The sequence below is a fragment of the Oryzias latipes genome, chromosome 8 (genome assembly GCF_002234675.1).
Source record: "Oryzias latipes chromosome 8, ASM223467v1".
Classification (NCBI taxonomy): Eukaryota; Metazoa; Chordata; class Actinopteri; order Beloniformes; family Adrianichthyidae; genus Oryzias; species Oryzias latipes.
In genome coordinates this window covers 8623080-8643034 of record NC_019866.2, presented here as the reverse complement: position 1 = coordinate 8643034, position 19955 = coordinate 8623080, and the positions used below count along the sequence as shown (strand labels likewise).

Below are 19955 nucleotides of genomic sequence, written 5' to 3'. Positions count from 1 at the left end.
TAATTTCATGTAAACAGTTCATTTTTAGAATGTAACTAACTTTGGTTGCTAATGTGTGCATATTTAGGTTGTACAAGTTTGATAATGGACACAAGTACATAGCACATACTTTGAAACTATTTCTCACAAAGAGCTCAGACTGCACCGTGAAGTCTTAGCAACTATCTGCTAAGAGCTGGCAGGAATGTAGCCCTGACTCTGGCTGGCTAACCTGTGAATGGACACAGTAAGAGTTGAGATCTATCTAAACTTTGTTGCTCCTTGGGTGTTTTGTCAAGTTTTCTATAGATTTCTCTGGCCTCCCTTATGCATTCAGCATTTGTGCTTTATGTAGAAAATATTAGATTTTGAATAACTGTTGACATTTAATTAAAATCGTATTTTACTATGTTCAAAAATGTTTTGAAATCCATCAGTTTTATATATCATATTGAAGGTCAAAAGGTGAAAGTTATGATTGCATAAGACGTGTCCCTCCTGTCAGTGAAATTCCACATCAAATCATTTCTGAGTGACGCTTTGCTTTGGTTTGGCATATTAACGCCAGGCTCTTTCTTCTTCTTTCTCGTCACTCTGCTCCCCTGAGATGGCTTCGCTCCAGATCTCTGTTCACTGTGATTTATCTTCCCCACTACTGTGCAAAAGCTGGTTTCTTGGACTCTGGAAACATTAGATTTAGTAATTTTCCAATTAGCAGAAGTCTTTACATGTCTTATCACAGAGCAAGTCTCAACTCAATAGGTTTTTTCCAGGAATTCATTATATTTCAGGTAGATGGGATTCATTTTCCACAGGGGCTCAACAGGCAAACTACATGTTTAAATGGGGATCTGTTAGGGCTGTCCTCTTTTAGATGATCTTTGACTTTGTTGAGACATATAGATTCAGATGCTAAGCGGAAAATGTTTTCAGCTGATCATAATATATATGCCGCATCATAGGCCATTTCTGTTGGTTTGATGAATTCTTTGCATAAGTAGTCAATCTGTGTTGCACAGCAATAATAATTTTCTAAAATACTCAGAAGTCAATTGATTGCATTGTAATGGTAGTTGCCTATGCTTTGTATAATGGGAGCTTGAATGTCATCTTCAGCCAGAGTTTCTGTTTCAAAGCTTCTTGGGGAAAAAACATAATTGCAAATACATATGTATAATTGTTTGATTGTTTTTAAAATAAAAAAAAACAAAAAAAAGTTTCTGCATGGTAAAACTGAATCTTGTTTCTTTATTTCTGAAACATGCAAGATCTGACTAGAGATCTGTTCAGCTTAAGAGTGGACAATGACAAATCTTCCTGATTTTTGGCTTCAGGTGTGCCTGCAGCTAAACAAATCAAGCTGACCAATCATGCATTGCCCTGCTCACAGTCAATAACCTCCAACCTGAAGGGATTCAGCCTGTGGCCTCACTTTTCAGGCTCCAGCCTGAACACACCTTGCATGGTGGTATCTGGAAAAATCAAGACTATTGTGTTCAGGAGGAAGACTGCCGAGCAGTACATCACCTCTGAGGTTAAAGACTGCTCTTAAGAGCAGAGACCTAACAAATTATCTCGCGTAATAAAGGTGATTTACGGCAGAGTTCTCCGCCAGCGCACCGCTCACTCATGTGTCTTAGCGCACGGTCACGTGGGGAAACGAAGAAGGAGGAGGTAGAAAACGGAGGGAGGGAGTGATGGTAAGATTGAATGAGAGAGATAGAGCAAAACTTGGACGAGTCATCACAGCCTAACTTTTCCCAACAATCAAGGAAGTGGACTACACGGCGTCTGTGTCTTTCTCCGCGCGTTTCTAGCAGGTTTGCACAAGCAGAACGGGCTACAGTGAGAAGCAGTGGCTGCAGAAGGAGACGGGGGTCCCTGCTTAAAGGATGGACCACCAAACAAGGACCACGTCTTGCTGGACAATACTTTTTCTGTTCATCCTACGTCCCTTAGCGACGAGTCAAACTGGTAAAGTATCGTCAAAAAAACAACAACTGAAAACAACATACCCTTTGTTTTATGGCATTAATGGGTTTATTAAAATAATGCTGTCACCTTATTGTACGAATTGTTGCATGCATTTTAATTCATATCTTTAGTTTAAGTAAATATTAATATTTTCCTCATTTTTTTAAAATAATTTAAATGTCTTGATTTATTAGTTTTTACCCCCCACCCCCCACCCTCCCCTGGTACTTGACTCTGTTTAATGATGCTGCTGCATCTTGTCCAGGGGAGTTGCTCAAGGCTATAGTGTTAAAAAAGTGTCTGGAATTGCTTAAGGAAGTTGCAGGAAAGTCTTGGAAGTGTGCAGAAGCAACAGCAATTATTCTGGATATCTATTGCGCATGTGCATACAAAACCCGAATCAACTGTTGCGTTCCGATCGACCACTTCTGAGGTTTGGATCCTCGCGCGTCAGGCGGCAGGTGTGGTCAGGAGGGTGAAGCACCCCGTGATGTCATGTTGGAGTTTGCCTGTGATCGACGTCAGTTTACCGTGAAAACGTTTAACGTCTGCTCGAGAGGGAGGAATGGCTGAACCCTGGCTGAAAGGATCACAGTGGATTAAAATTCCTGTCATGGATCTGTTTAATATTCCCCCATAAGTCTTTGTGAATGCGCTTTGCAAAAACACTCTTGCTCCCATGTTCACAATAATTCAGGCCAATATTTGCCACGTCTCCTTGCAGGTTATCACATCAGCTCCTATTTCTTGGTTGGGACTCTATAAATTTAGAGCTCCACAACTCTTTTCATTTCTTATGTGTTGACTTTGGTCACTGTCAAACAGATGTGGCTGCCTGACTGTCCTGAAATCCACTCTGTCTTCACTTCTAAAGATGTTCACCACATTGTAGTTTTTGTCCTGTTTCATTACTTCCTCTGCTGACTGTCACCCACACAACCCTATTCTTTTACTCTCCACATATACTGCAATTCAGAAAATCCCTGTGCGAGCAGTATGCCTCAACAGGAAAGGACAGTAGATGTTGCATTTGCTTGACATGCACACATGTTGAATCTGGCAACATTTGCTGGACGGTCTGGACCTCGCAGACTGAAATGAAACAATGAAAGAGAGACGTGATTGTGAAGACCCAGATCATATTTGGGGGGCACAGTGGTGGCTGTGTTTGCCGTTAATGACAGGCTGTGCAGCAAGAAGCTGAGACGAATTGAAAGTGAATCAAACATATGGTGGTGCAGATAACCAATTTTTTAGATATAGGCTTGTGGTTGATGATGCCTTTGTGTCTTTAGATGTTGTGCACAAACATGTGTGTATTACAATCAACAAATGTTTTCCTGTGTCTTCTCTATGTGTTTGAGAAAGATGAGAGAGCACATTGTATTCGTATTTACAGACAGGAAGTGAGACATTCTTGTGGAGATGCACAGCTATTTTTTTCAGTCGGAATCTTCTGTTGTGTAGCCCCAACCCATTTGCGTTGTTTTCTTTTCTCTTTTTTGTTTTGTTTTGTTCTCTATTTCAAAGTCTTATTTTGAAGAATCTCCATCTTTTCTTAAACCATCATCTCTGACTCATCCTTGATGCATTCTATGACAATGGGATTTGTTGCTTTCAGGCTCCTTGCTGTGCCATGGTCAATCCTGGCAATCCTTGCCTCCTACAGGTTCCTATGGGATGACCAGAAGTTTTTGAAATTATGGACAAAGAGGAGAATTAAAGAAACCTGCTAAATTTGGCAAATTAAGATTAAAAAAGCTAGATTCTGTAAAATGATGCCGCTATGATCTCTAAAATTATCTCGTCTAACTTCTTCCCTGACTTTTTGATGAGCCAAACCATTTGGAATTCCTCCAAGTCTTTAATATGCTGAATAGATGCTTAAACACTTTGTGGCGCCTGACAGCATCTATAGTATTAAACACATCTGGTTTCCAGAAATTCCCTTCCCCTTAGGCTTCATGGCTCCATCTTTCTGATCACTGGAAGCTCCAAGCAGCTTTATCTGGGACTACTTGGAGATGCATCCTGTGGAATTGCAATGAGCAGACATCAGAGGAGCGTACTCCCTTAAAGTATCCTCTTCCTCATGGCCCTCACCCATCAAATGCACTTGAAGAAGGCTTGATGGGTCTGTAAACTTAATATTGTGATCCAGCTGGATGTGGACTGGATGTGACGCTTATGTCTGGGAGGATGCCATGTATGGTGTTCAGCTTTGATTTTGGCAACTCTTGCATTGAAGTTTGGCTCTATAATAACTGTCTTGTCAGACTCTAAATGACAGCTTAGGGATGGGACTTGAATAGGCTTGTATTCCTGAGGTGTGCATGTGAAATGGTGTCTAAGAACTTGTTTAAATGACTCTGGTTTGGTTATGTTGCATCGTTTTTGGGGTCTGCAGTAATTTCTACAACCTAATAGAAGTCGTAAAGGACAAATCTGTGTTTTGTTTCTTTGTGAAACTCTTGTTCGGCACAGGGCCGTGAGGGGCAGGTGTTTTCTCTGTGGGCCAAGCAGCTTTTGGCCTGTCAGCTCATCATGCCGTGAGCAAACATGAGCAGTCCAAGCTGTTGAGAGGGAAGAATGTGGTGCTGATGCAAACTGGAATTAAATGACCAGACAACACTTGAATCCTCTGGCTAGAGCACAAAAATGTCACTGACAGCAATTTAACTGACATCAATAAAAACAATAATTTTTCTAAACTTTCCAGATAGTTAATATGTTTTCTGTTTTTTTAACTATAGTTTTCACCTATTTTATTAGCATTTGGCATTTCTAAGTAAGAAGAAGATTTTAGCAGAAAAACAGGTTCACTGCATAAACATTTTTTTTTGCTTAATCATGATGTAATCATTTGTCAAATTTATAATTGGAAATGTTGACATTTCTGAATAGTACTGCAAAGTTCAAATGTCAAGTCCTTTCCTCGGCTTATAGCAGGGTGTGGCTCACAAGACTATGGGAATATCCTACTGCCTACTTTTCCTGTTTGCTTCATTTCTTGTTAAAATCCCCCCAAGTCCCAGATGCAATGGCTTTTGACAGTATAATACTGTGCGTCTGAGTGGATTTTTTTTTTCCAGGCAAGGCTTGGAGTGTAGGTGGTGTGAGTCATAAAGCATGTCCTAAGAGACATTTGCTTAAGAACACAGAGAACACATTATGTCCATGTATGACTGAAATCATGCTGAGCAGTGTGACCTCAGGGCATGAGGAGAAAGGCTCAAGAGCCACAGACGACATAAAGAGGAAGACAGTTTGGTGGCATTTCTGGGTTATAGAGCAGAGTCTGTGTGATGGGTTTCTCAGCTATTTCTGCCAGGAAAACTGTGTTTGTCTCTGTAGCATGATAGTTGTTGCTACGTAACAATGCACAAACATTTATTTCATGGCTGGCAACTGTAAGTGCGTTTTGTACATTCACGGGAATGCCATGATGATCAGAGTCAAATTTAACCATCACATGCTGGAATAGAATTAATGGATATTTTAGTTCCTTACAAAATATTTTCACCTCTGATGGGACGGGAAAACTCCCTAAATCACTGGTCCTGGGAGGTTCTCAGATTATTTTTAAGACTAGCTGATCCCTGGCCTTGGAGGATGGGAACATCTTTGTTTTTGTTGGCCATGTCCACGTATGCGTTAAAGTTTAACTTGTCGCTTTTTTTTTAGATTCCTGTTGAAGAAACATAATCTGACAGGTGAGGTGAGGACATGAATGCTACAGGTAATGAGATGCAAGCTAAACATGTTTAAACAGTCAGTGCTGGAGGAAGAGGCTGCTGCATTTGGCAAAACTCAAGCTGACTAATGGATCTAAAGCAGAGAAAAGATTGTCTTCTTTTTTTTAGGGACCATTAAACAAATGCAAACTTTATTTAATAAATTCATTTTTTGATCATATTTTTTTCTTCATCAAGTGTCAAGAGAGTGGCCATTGTAAAAAAAGAAAGGAATACCATATGTGTTTTTTTGTTTTCAGCAGTGATGGATGTGTTTCTTATCCTAATTTGGTCAAACTATTCCTTGTCAACTGAATGAGTTGACCAATTCTGCCGAATGCCTATCATTCTTTGCACATTTAATTGCAGATAATTGTAAAAAGTGGTTTCTGCTGCTTGACTCAGCATTTTGCCTCTGGCATGGCTGTCTGCTCAAGTTGTTCTTGTGGTTTTATGTTTTGTTGGTCAGAGGTCAAGGATCTCCTGTCTACCCAGAGCTGAAACCTTTTTAGAACACAGCAATGCTTTACTTAAAAAAAAAAGTACTTCATCTTACAAGAGTATTTTCATACATAATCAATAGATGAAAGGAATCTGTTTGTCTCTTCAAGTTCATTTTTTTCAGGTGATTCTTTTATTCGTAAGACATGATAAAAATCCAGCAAATCCAGCAAAGTTATTTGACTTTTATACATTCATATCAATCTAAACGTTTGTACATTTGTGTTCACAGATCTGTTTAATGTCAAGTTTGTAAACAAGCTTTTTCATTTCACTTAAAGAAATTTCCCGGTCAGACACAAAAGAAGCATTTAGTTCTATGAAAGTTGAGTTCTATGAACTCATTTTAATCATAAATGATTTGTCTTGTGATGTTTTGGAGATATTTTTAAGTTTTAAAATATTGTTATTATTTTCTAAGATGAGGCAAATATTTTCACAGCTGTAAAAAATCTCAATTTTTTTTCCCACACACACACAAAATTAGATGGAAATTTTGTAACAACAGTGTAACCACAGTCTGCTGCATCATATCAGACACAAGCTACTGAAAAAAATGATGACCACATAAAAGCATTCCTCCATTTATTATTTTCACTTCTACAAGTGTTTGTATCCAGTTGACAGCAATGGTTGGTTTACTACTTTGTTTACATCAGTGTTCTGACTAACTTTGAAGATAAGCATACTTCAAATATGGGACTGATGCATCAGTCATAGAGAGGATCATACTGTGATCAAATGTGACAATATGTGCATTCCAGAGGTCATAAAGAAAACACAATGATTCAATTGTTCAAATATGCCACAATGGGATGAGCAAAAATTAATTCAACAAATTACATTTAAATCTGGGAAATGTCTGACAGGAATAAATTAGATGATCAAAGAAAAGAAACCAAGTCACGGCTTATTCAGCATATTATTCGTGGTTCCATTTGAGCAAGAAAGATTTAAGACGAAGAAGAAAAATCCTAACAAATAACTAAGACTTCACACACAAAAAGGTTTATTACAGAGATAAAGTGAGGCAACTTTGTCATAGAGCTCACAGTAATGGTGTTTTGTGCGCTTGAGATCCTCAGGATCACAAAAGCTTTTTCAGTTTCATCAGTTTAACAATATATAATAAGATGATCGGAATATAGTAAATTAGCAGATTTTGATTTGTTATAGCCCACATTGGTTTAGAGCAGGTGTACCATTGCTGAAATGCTGACGGATCAGAGAGGAAGCTCTTAACAGTTGGAAACTGTGTCAGCAATGACTGACATGTTAAATATTTAAGTCATGCCAGGGACTACAGCGGATAAAACCCTCAAATAAACAGAAGGAAACACTATTGGCTTCCTAGTTTATTGTTTTTCAAATTTTATATCTGTTAATAATAATCTACATTATTCTGTTGTTTATCAACTGCATAAATCCAAGCTTTTCTTTTTTACTTTTAATAATTCAGAAAGTTGTGTTACAATAAGCACGTTAACATTTCTTGTCTTTTACATTTTTACAGTGTGTTGGAAAACAAAAGATGCATAGAAGAGGTCATGCTCTTAACTATTTTCTTGAATTAAGGTACTGTCAACTAAATTTAATAAAAAGAAATGTTAAAAAGCGACCTTATCATTCATTGTGTTGTATTAATTTTAATTTTGTTTTATACCCAATCAGTATTTTTTGTTGTAGCAGTACTTTATTTAAAATGAGATTATTCAATAGTGATTAAAGGCATATCAAATATTTGGGCTATGAGTAGCTAGATGTCTACAGATGGTCCCTATTACAGTGTGACATTTGCATTTTATGCATTTTCTACGTTTAAACAAAGATGCTTCTTATTTTCTAATTTTCACATAGTAACAGTGGTTTTCCAAACAACTAGAATCAAACTTGTTTTCAGTCTTTTCACACGAGAGGGGAGTACGTTTGGCAAATACTGCCTGCTTAGCAAATAATAAATAATGTAATAAAAAGTAATTCCCAGTTTTTCTGCAAGCATCGTCAGTCCACTTTCTCTGTTTAATTAACAAGGAGAAGAAAAGGTGAGCTGTGGGCAGCAGGAGCTGCAGGAGGCAATTCAGGTTTAGGATCCTCATTTGAGATGCCTGGAATGCTGTAAGTGCTGAGTGGCTCTTTGCAGCAGCTGGTCAGAGACCAGCTCTGCACAAAGCTCTCATCCTTAATAATGCTCACGACAGCACTTTATCAGCAAAAAAACTGAAATAATTACATTTTCCAAAAAACAAACAGTATTTACTGCACAAAATAAAACCACCAAAATAGTACTTTTTATTGATTTTGTATCCGTAAGAGACAGAACTCAACAATAGATGTTTTAGAACTTTTTATTACTCTAATGTCAAAAAACATTGGTTGTGATCTGTTTGATTCTCCTAGTTTATATGCAGAATGTCTGGTTTATGTGTAGATTTGTCGAAATGAAAGATATCAGCTGATCATCAGAAGTGTTTCATTTTTTTAAAACAACTTTTTTTGATGGTTGGAAGCACAAGTTGCTGACTTGCTTGGGGATATAGCCATGAGAATGCAGGATTCTTCAAAAATAGTTTGATTTATTCATCTCTCTTTTGGGCCAGAAGAGGATTCAGTTGGTGACAAATAGGACATGGAGGGGTTTGTTGGGGCAGGTGTCAGCTGTCAGGTGTGTGCTACTGAAGGATTATTGGTTAGACTGTGTACCACCCCTACCCTATAATAAACCCTGCAGAAGCCTGGCCACCTGCCGCCACATCTCAGTGGAGCTTGTCTCTTCCGACTTCTAGGAAGCAGGAAGGCACCACACTTTAAAAACCAGCTTCCAGCCACACTAAACCCTGCTTTTCAGCTGAGCCAGACAAAGGAGGGCTGTCACATTTGTAAGATTTGGATGTTAAAGTGGCAGGAGCAAAAGAATACTGCTGCCATCTGCTATGAGCCCTACTCCATCACAAGTGTTTCAAAGAATTTTCTGCTCACCGCTAGAAATGAAAATAAACAGAAGGCAAGAAATAGACCTGTTTCAAAGCCTGTCGAGCAGCGCTTGTGGCATGAAGTAACTTCCATATTTTTTCCGGGATCTGCTCTGTAAAAATCGACAGATGGTTAATTTATTTTTCTCCTTTCCGTTCCCAGCTGATCCCATTGATGTTCTGCGAGCGCTGGAGCTTTCAGAGAACATGGAGGGGGTGTCCTTGGAGGCCGGTCTCTGCACCAGCAGGAGGGGCACCGATGAGACGGACATGGCTTACAAGATCAAAAAGATCCAGCTCAGCGCACCCACTAAACAGCTATTCCCTGGTATTGGCTTGATATTTTTCCTGAAAATCCACATACAGAATATCTATTTTATTCCACTTGAGCAATAAAATGATTAAAGATCCACCAAAAAAGGCAGAAAGCACTAAAATATATGGTGTTCATGATGGATTTTGCTCTCAGTAAAGTCTTCAGAAATGACTGAACTCCACTTTCTTCTCCTTATCTTTATCCATGTTTCACTAGCAGCAGGCTGTCTGTGTGTGTTATAAAAATGTCTGCTCCCTGTTGAGCTCTTCTATTTATGACTTAACAACTTCCTCTCCTTTCCTCTCCTCTCCTTGGTGCTCATAGATTCCAGATTTCCTGAGAATTTCTCTCTGATGACGACTGTTCGAGCTAAAAAAGACTCCCAAGTCTTTGTGCTTTCGGTGTACAACGACGAAGGGGTGCAGCAGCTGGGGCTGGAAGTGGGACGATCGCCTGTGTTCTTGTATGAAGACCAGCATGGGCAGCCAAGTCCAGATTTATACCCCATCTTCAAGAGGATCAGCCTGGCTGATGGAAAGTGGGTAGTAAGAGGTCGTATGAACTCCACTGACCCAGACATCTGTTCATCAGAGCTGCTGACACATGACTAAATGCACTCATCCTGATATTCTGTAATCTTTTAGAAACGTCTGAGTGGACGCTGACATTTCTGGTGCCAGTCTGGGTTAAATCTTAACCTGAACTTTTTTGTCCATTACTCTTCTAGATGGCACAGGATAGCCTACAGTGTGTTGGACAAGACTGTGACCCTTCACCTTGATTGTGAAAGGGTAGAGTCGGTGGAGCTGCTGCGAGGGGATGGCGCTGTCGTCAGCACAGATGGAGTGACTGTGTTTGGAACGCGGCTGCTGGATGAAGAGGTTTTTGAGGTATGCCGTTATGAAAATGATTAAGTCTGTGAAAGCAGTTGCTCATTTGGAAGCACATTCTTATCAAGTCCTGGTCTGTTTGAGTGTTAGTGTGGGCAGTGCTATTGCAGGTCTGGTTGGACAGATAGCGAGATTAGGTGCTTTTGATGTGCTATCTGCTGTGTCCAAACAATCCAGCCAATGGAGGGATAATGTACCTGGCGTTTTAGCCAAATAATCTGACAAAGCTCAGAAATCCTTTCAGAATTTTCAATTATTTTTAATTAATACCATAATATTCATATGGGATTGAATATTTATGTGTTCCCATAACTGGAGTGATAGTTGGGTTGTTTGTTGATCCAGTCAGAGAAGTTTTTTATGATGCAGTTGTTAGTCATTTCTAAAGTTTAGTTTCCCTTTAATTTCTTCTCACATTGAAGATCCACTCTAATAAAAATACAAATGTTTTTGTTGTTTTTAACATGTTCTTGCTGGGTTTTTTTATGATGGAAGATACGTATAAAGAAAATTAACCTTTAAATTACATTTCTGAGTATTTATTAATTAAAATCCTTTTGAATCAGATGAAAAAATGCCATTGGAAAATTCTTGTAGAAGTGACATAGCATGGCATTTTTTCATCTGATTCAAAAGGATTTTAATTAATAAATACTCAGAAATGTAATTTAAAGGTTAATTTTCTTTATACGTATCTACAATCGGCAGGCCTGCTCTGCTACATTCTGATGCATCCACTTCCAGACAAATAAATTCATGATGTCTACGTTTTCCTCAACTGAGCTGGCCTCTGGTTCAAAACTGTATGGCTGGATAGCTCTAATATTGCTCGCCGTTTTTGGTTTACCGGTAAGTTTATACAGTTTATGTTTGGGATCGTAATGTGTAATAAGATAGTGGGAGAGATTGGAAACAAAGGGATGATGGGTAATGGGGCAAGTTTACACTGTGCCAACAGTTCCGCCCACAATTCAGAGGTGAATTTCTAATGAACTACTGCCACTAAGCAGAAACTATGTCCAACATCCAGTGTGTCAACGACAATATCAAACATTTAAAATCATCCAGGTTGGAGCAGTTTTTGGAGCAATTCTATCTTTGACTTTAGGACAGACAGCATTTATTAGCAAAACCCACTCAGGATGGGGGGGTGGCAGGGCTCCCTCTTTTTAGCAGGTGCTAAAAGAACAAAAAGCAGAGGAGATAATGATATACATCACAGAGAGCAATGCAACGGAAGTCTTCTGTTCAGACTTGCCTAAACTCATTTCCCTTTGATAGTTAGCCCATACATGACACATTATCCTTGGATTTGTCTTTAAAGACCAGGTGACAGGTGATGTATCGCTTCATCCTGGCCAGGACTCTTTCTTTGTGGAGTTTCAATCTGTTCTATTCCCAAAACACTCATGCCAGGTAGATGCTAAATTAGTTTTAGGAGTAATTTAGGAGTAAAGTACGGAGGGGGCTGTGGCTTTCTGATTGAGTTCAGGGTGTAGCTTGCTTCTTGGCCAGTAATGGCTGAGATAGACTCCTGTAACATTCAACAGAAAAATGAATACAGACATACTGGACTGATGAGGTTCTTTTTGGCTGTAAATACTCCAAGTTAATGAGATTGTGCATAACCATTTGAGCATTAAAGCATCAATAATAATCATAACCTGAATGTATGCAGTCTGGACATGTATTAGCTGGGAAAAGGTATTGCGTGTCTAAAATGTGAATAATTGTCTTTATAGCAAACTAAAGATGCCTCAAATTAAGGCAAGGAGGGAATCCAGTTTCTCTTCTCTACAGGTTTAACCTTCACCGTCAGTCATCTTTTGTATTTGCCATAACTATAGGCAATCCCTTACCCAGTGTCACTCCCAATGAGGCTCCACTAAATCTCTCACCACCAGCATGAAATTAAGATCAGCTAAAGCTTGGGATGTCCTCAGGGTTCTGTGTCTGCTCAGCAATGAAGCAGGGAAAAAAGTGCAAAAGAGTTTTGCAGTGAGTGGTAAGAGGTGTACAGGCAAGTTTGAAGAACTTCGTCCCAGTCTCCTGTCATCCAATTTTCGCTGGGAGCTATTGTATTTTACCCTCAGAAAATAAAAAGGATACTATTGTGAATCTTTGCTAATATGCTAATTACTAGGATCTTTTGGGGCTCTTGTTGAGATCAAGGCACTAATGTGCTACAAGAGAGCTAACATTTATACATTTTCTGTATAAATGAACGTGGATTTAGAGGAAAAATATGTTTACCAAGTAAGGTATAATACTTTTCCTTAAAAAACAACACATTTTACCAAAAACATTTATCAAAGGTTCGGTTGCCTTTTTACCCTGCCACATGTTTGTCCTGTGCAAACCCTCCTAAAACTGGTGCAGTTGCTGATTCTCTGCTTTCTTTTTCTGCCCCTCAAATTTCACATTTCAGAGCATTAGCATTAGGATTCATCTGGGGACCTCAATTTCTGTCCCTAAAAGACCAGATTCAAACATCCGTGCAGATCTTGCATGCTTTACAACAAGATTAATTGTTTCCGGTAAAGAGGGCTCCTAAAACAAACCAGAGGTTGAGATCCCCTTCTTTGAGCAGCATCGTCTTACAAATTCACAGCCTCTTCAGGAAACTGTTAAATAAAACATGCTTAAGTCGACCGTGCTTTGTTTCAGTATAGTTTTGCATTCTTGATTGCACATTTGTTTTCTTTGTCTAAATGTTTAGGCTTGTTGTTGTTTGTTTGAAATATGCTTTAACAAAAAAGAACCACAAATGTCTTTGAAACAGCAATTCAGCATAATATTGATTATACAATTTTTGTTTACATTTGATTACAAATCAAACAATCTCCAAATATAACAGAGTTCATTGTAATTGGATATTTTACCAAGTAATTTTAAATTGTGATTCTTTTAAATATAGGTATTTCAGAAATGAATTTGAAAAAAGGAAAAACAATTCAGAAGTAATATATTTTTATCACACCATATTTTGTATCATTATTTTTGTGAAAGAGTTTTGTATACATGTATCTCCTCCATCTTCTTGATTGTTTACATGTTGATGTTCACATAAGCCGCCTGAAGTTTCTTCCCTCAGTAGCTTCATGTTACCAATCAGCTGCTTTAACACATGCTGTTCCGGTTTTATCTGTCCTGCCTGTCACACAGTCACTGGCTTACTATTTTATTTGAACATTTTATGTCCAATTTGAACTGAAAAATGTGTTTCCATGTAGGCTGCAGAAAACTGCCATTCTGGAAATGACTCAGGGCCTTTTCAAAAACCATCAGATGCCCTCATTTATCATTCTATGTGCAAGATCATGATGATGATGATAGAAGATTGATGGCTAAGAATATCCAGAATATTAATGAGATCTATCATAAGTTTTTTGGTTGCTTGTATGGAAATGCTTACATATTGTTAACGTTTCTTTCTCTGAATTTTCCTGCAGGAAAAAAAAATAAAAATAAAGTTTTTATGTCTTTTTTGAGTATATTTAATCATCGCTGTGGCACATCGGGGGGGGGGGGGGGGGGGGGGGGTGTTAGCAGGACGATTTTTTAGAATCCGTTCCCAGGCTCTGGTTCTGGGGGTGAAGCCATGTTCTTTCTGGCCTTGTTCTCCCACTGTGGGAGCTTAGTGTGGGAGCTTTGGGACTGTGGTCAGCCTCTTATGTGCCCGTTGCTTCCAGACTACGGATTTTTACTGTTTAAACTCAATTTGTGCTTGCATTTGCAGTAAAAACTAATAATAAGTGCTTCTTTTTGGCTGTTGTGTGGCCTGTGTGCCTCCAATGAACAATGGCTGCGTAAAAAGGATCCAGGCCCCTATTTATTTGTCTGGAAAGTCTTATCCAATTTATATCAATTAGCACAGGATTTAAAAAAAATTGGTTTTGGCACAGCGTTTTAGTCATGTGGAAACAATGGCTTACTATTTTAGAAAAAGAACTAGCACAGACAGACTCCAGGACATTTATTCTGTCAGCGTTTGTTTGATCATGTTTGGCCTCAGTAAGGACATCCAGAGTTTGAGGTCAACCTTCTCAGTAGTGGCATTAGTTGTATTACATAAAATCAATTGAGCTATTTTTTATCCTTTTGGGGAGACACAGGCTCACTTATATTACCTTTTCACAAGCATCAAGAAACAGCAGAGCTGTTTCACTAACCAGGCTTAGCTAACAAAGTCGTGGATGGTTTGTGTAATTTGTGAAATCTTTTGAGGTTCTATCTTTTCCAGACAGAGTTGCTTTACCCAATTTTACACTCTTGTCATATCTTTGATGGTTCACAGAGCCACTAACATGAATTAAACTAAAATGCATGTTTCTAAATAACAGAATCTTCCAAGCAGAAACAAGAAAATAAGAAAGACAAAGCATTACCTTTGATGTGAAGCTGTAATTGGATTAGCTCCTTTTAGCTGTTCTGCTCGCCTCTTTGTCTGTAATCTTTTAGTGCAACAATTTGGCTTTTGGCAACAACAAAAAAAGTAAAACAGGAAAGGTGGTTACAAATGTCTTTCATGTTTGCTGTATTAGGAACCAAACCTACATTGAAAAACCATTCCTAAGTTTACAGTTCTATGCAGTCTTTGCATTGACATGCATTGCTGCTAGAGCATGATGCTAAAAAACACAAAAAAATCAGTTTAGTAACAGAGTAGCAATGTTCTGATATTTTCTTACCTCTGGCCACTAAAAACAATTATAGAGATTGCAGTGGGACTTCAATTACCACTGCCATCATGCAGTTAATCCAAGATTAGTTCTCAAAAAAGGCTGCTTAGCACTCCTTGGGTACATTTGTACAGGGCCACATATTTACAATGATTTTTCAGTAAAATAGATTTCTAATGTTGTTTTTCATTAGTTTAATTTTTAGAACAGTAAACTAATGGCAAATGCCTGGTGTTAAAATCCCTATCTGTGTTAATAACTCCTGCTTAACTGACTTTTTCATGATCTTTGAGGTCATCTCATATAAATTTGCACCAGCATCACTTTTGCTTGAACATCAAATTATCATTTAAAATCAATTCTGTTTGGTCTTCCTTTTTTTCCTTTGTCTAAACAAGAGCTGAATCATGCAATCCTATGCCCAGGGTTTTTCCATTAATTAAACTTGACTAATGCTCATCACTTTGTCCTGGCTGGTCTTTAATTGGCTCGCTGCACAGATGCCTTACTGTGGCCAGCTTGACCTTTCATAGTCTGGGTACTGAGGACTTCAGGCATGCTGAGTGTCATGAAACGGACGTGCTAAATTCCTAACAAGGTCATTTTTGGAAGTTATGGAGAGGCTGTGCTGCAAAGTCATGATAAGAAATACAGCAAACTCATACTTTTGATTTTCCTCCGAATTTACTATTACATTCAAATGTAATATATCTGATTGAATATTATTTTTAGTAATAAATAAAGATTATTACAATGCCATTTTTAGCACTAATTCAGGAATTGTGCAATACACAGGTGAAAAGTGTAAAGACAGTAGAACCAGCAGACTCCTGACTTCATGCTATATTGCTGTGTCATGTATGTTTTCTGTAGGCCTTCTTTAAGCCATGTCCATACCAGGCATGTGTGGCGTGTTCAAGAAAGCGCTGAACATGGGTTTCTGAACACAGTTTTAGCATAGGTAATCACACAGGTCTATTGCTGCCCAATCCTACCTACGGTTAGAAGAGGCTTGGTGCGAAATGTTGAAGCGGTGCATGCATGTCTTGCGAATCTTGCTCCAGGGCCTTTTTCTTTCACAGCTCTGTTCTGATAAATGAAAGACTTGGTTTCATAATTCCGGCCAGGCACAAATTGCAATTATACATTTTTCCTTTATGATCGAATTTCAAACGGTTGGCACTTCTGTGTTTTGAAAAGGACGCGACCCATATGTCAGTACCAAATCTGAGTCCCTGATTGATCAAAGTTCAACTGGTTTAACTTTGAGTGTGCGTTCAATTCCCATGCATTTGTATGTATATATTAAGAACCTTTGTACGATCTTAAAAAACTTGCGTAGAGACCAGTGAACACAAGGGTTTTAAACAGGGAAGCCTGAAACGCGCATGTACATGCATTTACATTGACCTTTCATTGGAAGCGGTTGGTTGGATGCGGGTTTCCAAGCCTGGTGTAAACGTAAAATTAGAGTCTGAGACGACTGTGAGTAGAATCAGTCCCACTATCTATACAATCCCAATGTCATTACAATTTGGTTTGCATCTGTCCGAACTATTCATGTATGGCATATATATACCTAGATGGTCAATCTTCCTGTGTCTATAACTTCCTTTTACGATGGACTGTGATAAAGTTCAGTCCAATATGTCTATAAAATATGTCTGTACTGTGCAGAAGTTGCCGTTCTTGTTTGTCAATGCTTGCCTAAGTTGACTTACTTTGTTTCAGGGAGACATTCAGCAACTTCTCATTGTGGAGGACCCCCATGCTGCTGCCAACTACTGTGCAAACTATATGCCAGACTGTGACTCTGCTCTGCCAACCATCAGCCAAGTTTCAAAACAGGAGGTCAGTACTGCCACAAAAAGGGAGAGTGTGTGTATGTGTATGTGAGGGGCAGGTGGCTTTTTCTTTTGGTGCACATTTTAATTATCACCAAAAAATACAGTTTTTGTGTAGCTTAGATATTTACATTTGCTTGTCTCTTTCATTGAAATGTCTCTCTTTCTCAGAGGTCCTGCATTTAATAAAAAGACAAACGTTTACATCTTGCACCCATATCCATTTCCCTCCAGCTATTGAACTTGGCCTGCTGAAGCCCTTGCTTCCTGCAGCCAATAAGTGAAAGGAGGACAAGCTTACATATAATAGGATCTGTGAGTGCCAAAAGTGTTTTCAGAAAGACACTTTAAAGATGATGACAAAATAGGCCAGATGCTAGAGTTGAAGTGTCCTTTAAAGATACGGCCAACATCAAAGTATTTCTAATATCTGGATTTTTTTTTTTTTTTTGGCATCACACTTATTTCACACACCTATAGAAACTGTGCCAAAACCATATAACACAAGCTTGATATATTATCTCCTCCTTTCCTTTAGGCGTGTATAAATCCTGTGATGGATGGAGGAGATAAGAAGAAAGGAAAAGTGTGTGTGGGGATGAATTTCATGGGGTTATTGTTATATTCGGCCTTCGTGGCTTCTGCACGCGACTCATTACATTAATGCTGGTGGTATCACCAAATGATGACAGAGTGGGATCGAGCACTAGAGTGTGAAACCATTTCAACAGCCACCCAGCTTACACTTATCCTACTGCAGGTGCACAATGAGCTTTCAGTGTGTGGCAAATCAACATTTTTCGCCTGCCTCACTTATTTCATTTGTCTCATTTGAAGCCATTCCTATTACAGAAAAGCACCATTCTATTTCAAGGCCACTTTTCTTTGCGAACAAATGTCACTTTATGTTTTGTCTTGGTTCTTTACAGCTCAGTAGCAATCACAATGGGATGTCTGACCCTGCAAAGGTGTCACCAGGCCTGAAGCAGGCTGTTTCCATTACTTGTGTTTTTATTCACAGCATTGTTTGTTTTCTCTCCCTCCTCCACCTGTGCCCTCGTCTTGCACCCTGCCTCTCATGAAAGAATGTCCAGCTTGAGCCTGATGCCTTGATGCAAAGTGACCAGCCAGCTGAACTCAAGGAGGTGTCTGAAAGGGACAGGAAGGGCAAAAAGCACAAAAAGAAAAGGGGCAAGGGCTCCAAAGGCAAACGCAAAGGCAAGGGCAAAGGCAAGAAGGGGTCCAGAAAGAGAAAACACAAAGAGGAGGAATCTGAAGGAAGCCTCCTCAGATTGTCGGAGTTTCAGTCTCAACAAGCTTTTCAGCCCACACAGCTGCCAGAAACTAAGACCACTGAGATCAACTTTCCCACTGAAGCATTTGACCAGACCATCACTGGGGTGTCCACAAACAAGCCTGATTTCACAACTCAGGCCCCCACTGTGGTGTTCAGCACTGTGCCTGTCACAAAGGTTACTGAGGAGGTAGACACACTTATCTGTAGAAGAATTCCTTCTACCACTTGTAGATCTAACCAGTCACCACCTGCTAACCATAGAGAGCACCCCTTCTTCTGCTCACCTTAGTTGTTTTGTTTTTTTGCACCACTAACCAGCACCATTCTAATCATTACCCCCTCTTCATAACTATCAGAGAAAACCGAGACTGTATCCTGAATAAAATGCTAAAATTACTAAACACTATGATATTATAAAGTAAATAATATACATTTTGCTTTTGATGATGATGATTCAAGGTAATTGCTGTAAAATAAATAATACCTAAATTAAATCATTTGTACCATAAACCAATCATTTTTAACATTTACCTTTTATAAAAATCAACAAGGACTGCTTGATTTTTATTTATTAATTTCTTGAATGTGTTTGTACCAATTCTGTTGCAGCTGCAGTTGCTTTCAGACCATCTAATATACAAGAGCTAATTAAAGTTCACTGCTCACCTGTCCTTCCATTTTATGGTTAACCAACAATTTTCCATTAAATCCACCTCTCTTGTTGACTCTAATGTTTTTTGTACATTGCAAAATTTGCCTTCTTGGTGAAGTAGGGTCTGCCTCAAAGTGCTCTGTGCTCCCTGGTTGACTGTTTCCATGACTCACATCTCAGTTTTGGCATGCAGGAAAACAGACTGCTAAAGGAGCCGGTGGTAGAGTATGGGGATGACCTTTACAAAGACCTGTATGACGATCTCTCAGTTTCCACAGTAACCGTGCGCCCAAATGGGACTGAGTATGAGGTAGGTTAAAAGCCATTACATGACATACGTTCAACTTAGAACAGAAACACAAAAAAAGTTATTTCTGTACTCAGCATTAAACTCAATGGCTTCTCTCTGGATCTTCAGCAGATGCTTGAATATGAAGATTTCAGAAATGACACAGAGTTAGAGTATGAAGAGTATGAAATTATCGAGGATGACTTTAACTTTGCAGAACGTGAAAGAGCCGAGACTCTGAATGTAGAGGTAAACCTTATGTTTTCTTTAATAGTCATATTCTGATTGCTGCAGTCAAGTGTCTTCTGATCATTTACATCTGTTTTCTGATATTCATTACAGAGAGCTCTCAGAGCAGAGAAAGGGCAAAAAGGAGAACCAGCTGTTATTGAACCGGTGAGCTGCTAGAGGCGTTTAATAAATTGTACAGTTGCTCTAGTCATGATCCTGAAAATTACTAGATACTAGATACTGAGTTTATGCTTATTTCCAGGGAACCCTGATGGTGGGACCCCCGGGCCTTCTGGGTCCAGATGTAAGCCTGATGTCTTGATGAGGCTGAAAACTGATAACAAGCTATGTAAAAAAAGAAAAACAAGCTTTTCAAGTGTTCTTGAAAAGTCCAGGACTACTTAAAAAATAGAAAACTTATAATATATCCTTGCTGTGCAGTGATGACAATGAAAATACATCAAAAAGTGCATCATTCAGTTACTGAAGACAGGAAATTATAATGAAGTTGTCGCTGGATTAAAGAGCATCAGTTATTAAAAAAATAAAAGGATACACAAAACATTTCAAAAACATATTAGCAAAATTTAAAAGAAA

At 38.8% G+C, this 19955-nt stretch overlaps 1 protein-coding gene across 3 annotated transcripts in view; it reads left to right on the top strand.

Annotated features, from left to right (window-relative positions):
- The first annotated feature begins 1418 nt into the window (after positions 1–1418).
- LOC101162214 (collagen alpha-1(XI) chain) overlaps positions 1419–19955 on the top strand; it is a 42908-nt gene continuing 24371 nt past the window's right edge. Inside the window, exons 1-10 of one of the 3 annotated variants that reach the window (XM_011478058.3) lie at positions 1419–1953; positions 9321–9485; positions 9798–10011; positions 10201–10363; positions 16777–16896; positions 17975–18373; positions 19032–19148; positions 19260–19376; positions 19470–19523; positions 19621–19662. In XM_011478058.3, the coding sequence (XP_011476360.1) occupies positions 1872–1953; positions 9321–9485; positions 9798–10011; positions 10201–10363; positions 16777–16896; positions 17975–18373; positions 19032–19148; positions 19260–19376; positions 19470–19523; positions 19621–19662 (1473 nt within the window). In that variant the 5' untranslated portion in view covers positions 1419–1871. Of the gene's footprint in view, positions 1954–9320; positions 9486–9797; positions 10012–10200; positions 10364–16776; positions 16897–17974; positions 18374–19031; positions 19149–19256; positions 19377–19469; positions 19524–19620; positions 19663–19955 lie in introns of all 3 variants that reach the window. The other 2 variants (XM_020705219.2, XM_011478059.3) reach the window with 2 other exon arrangements.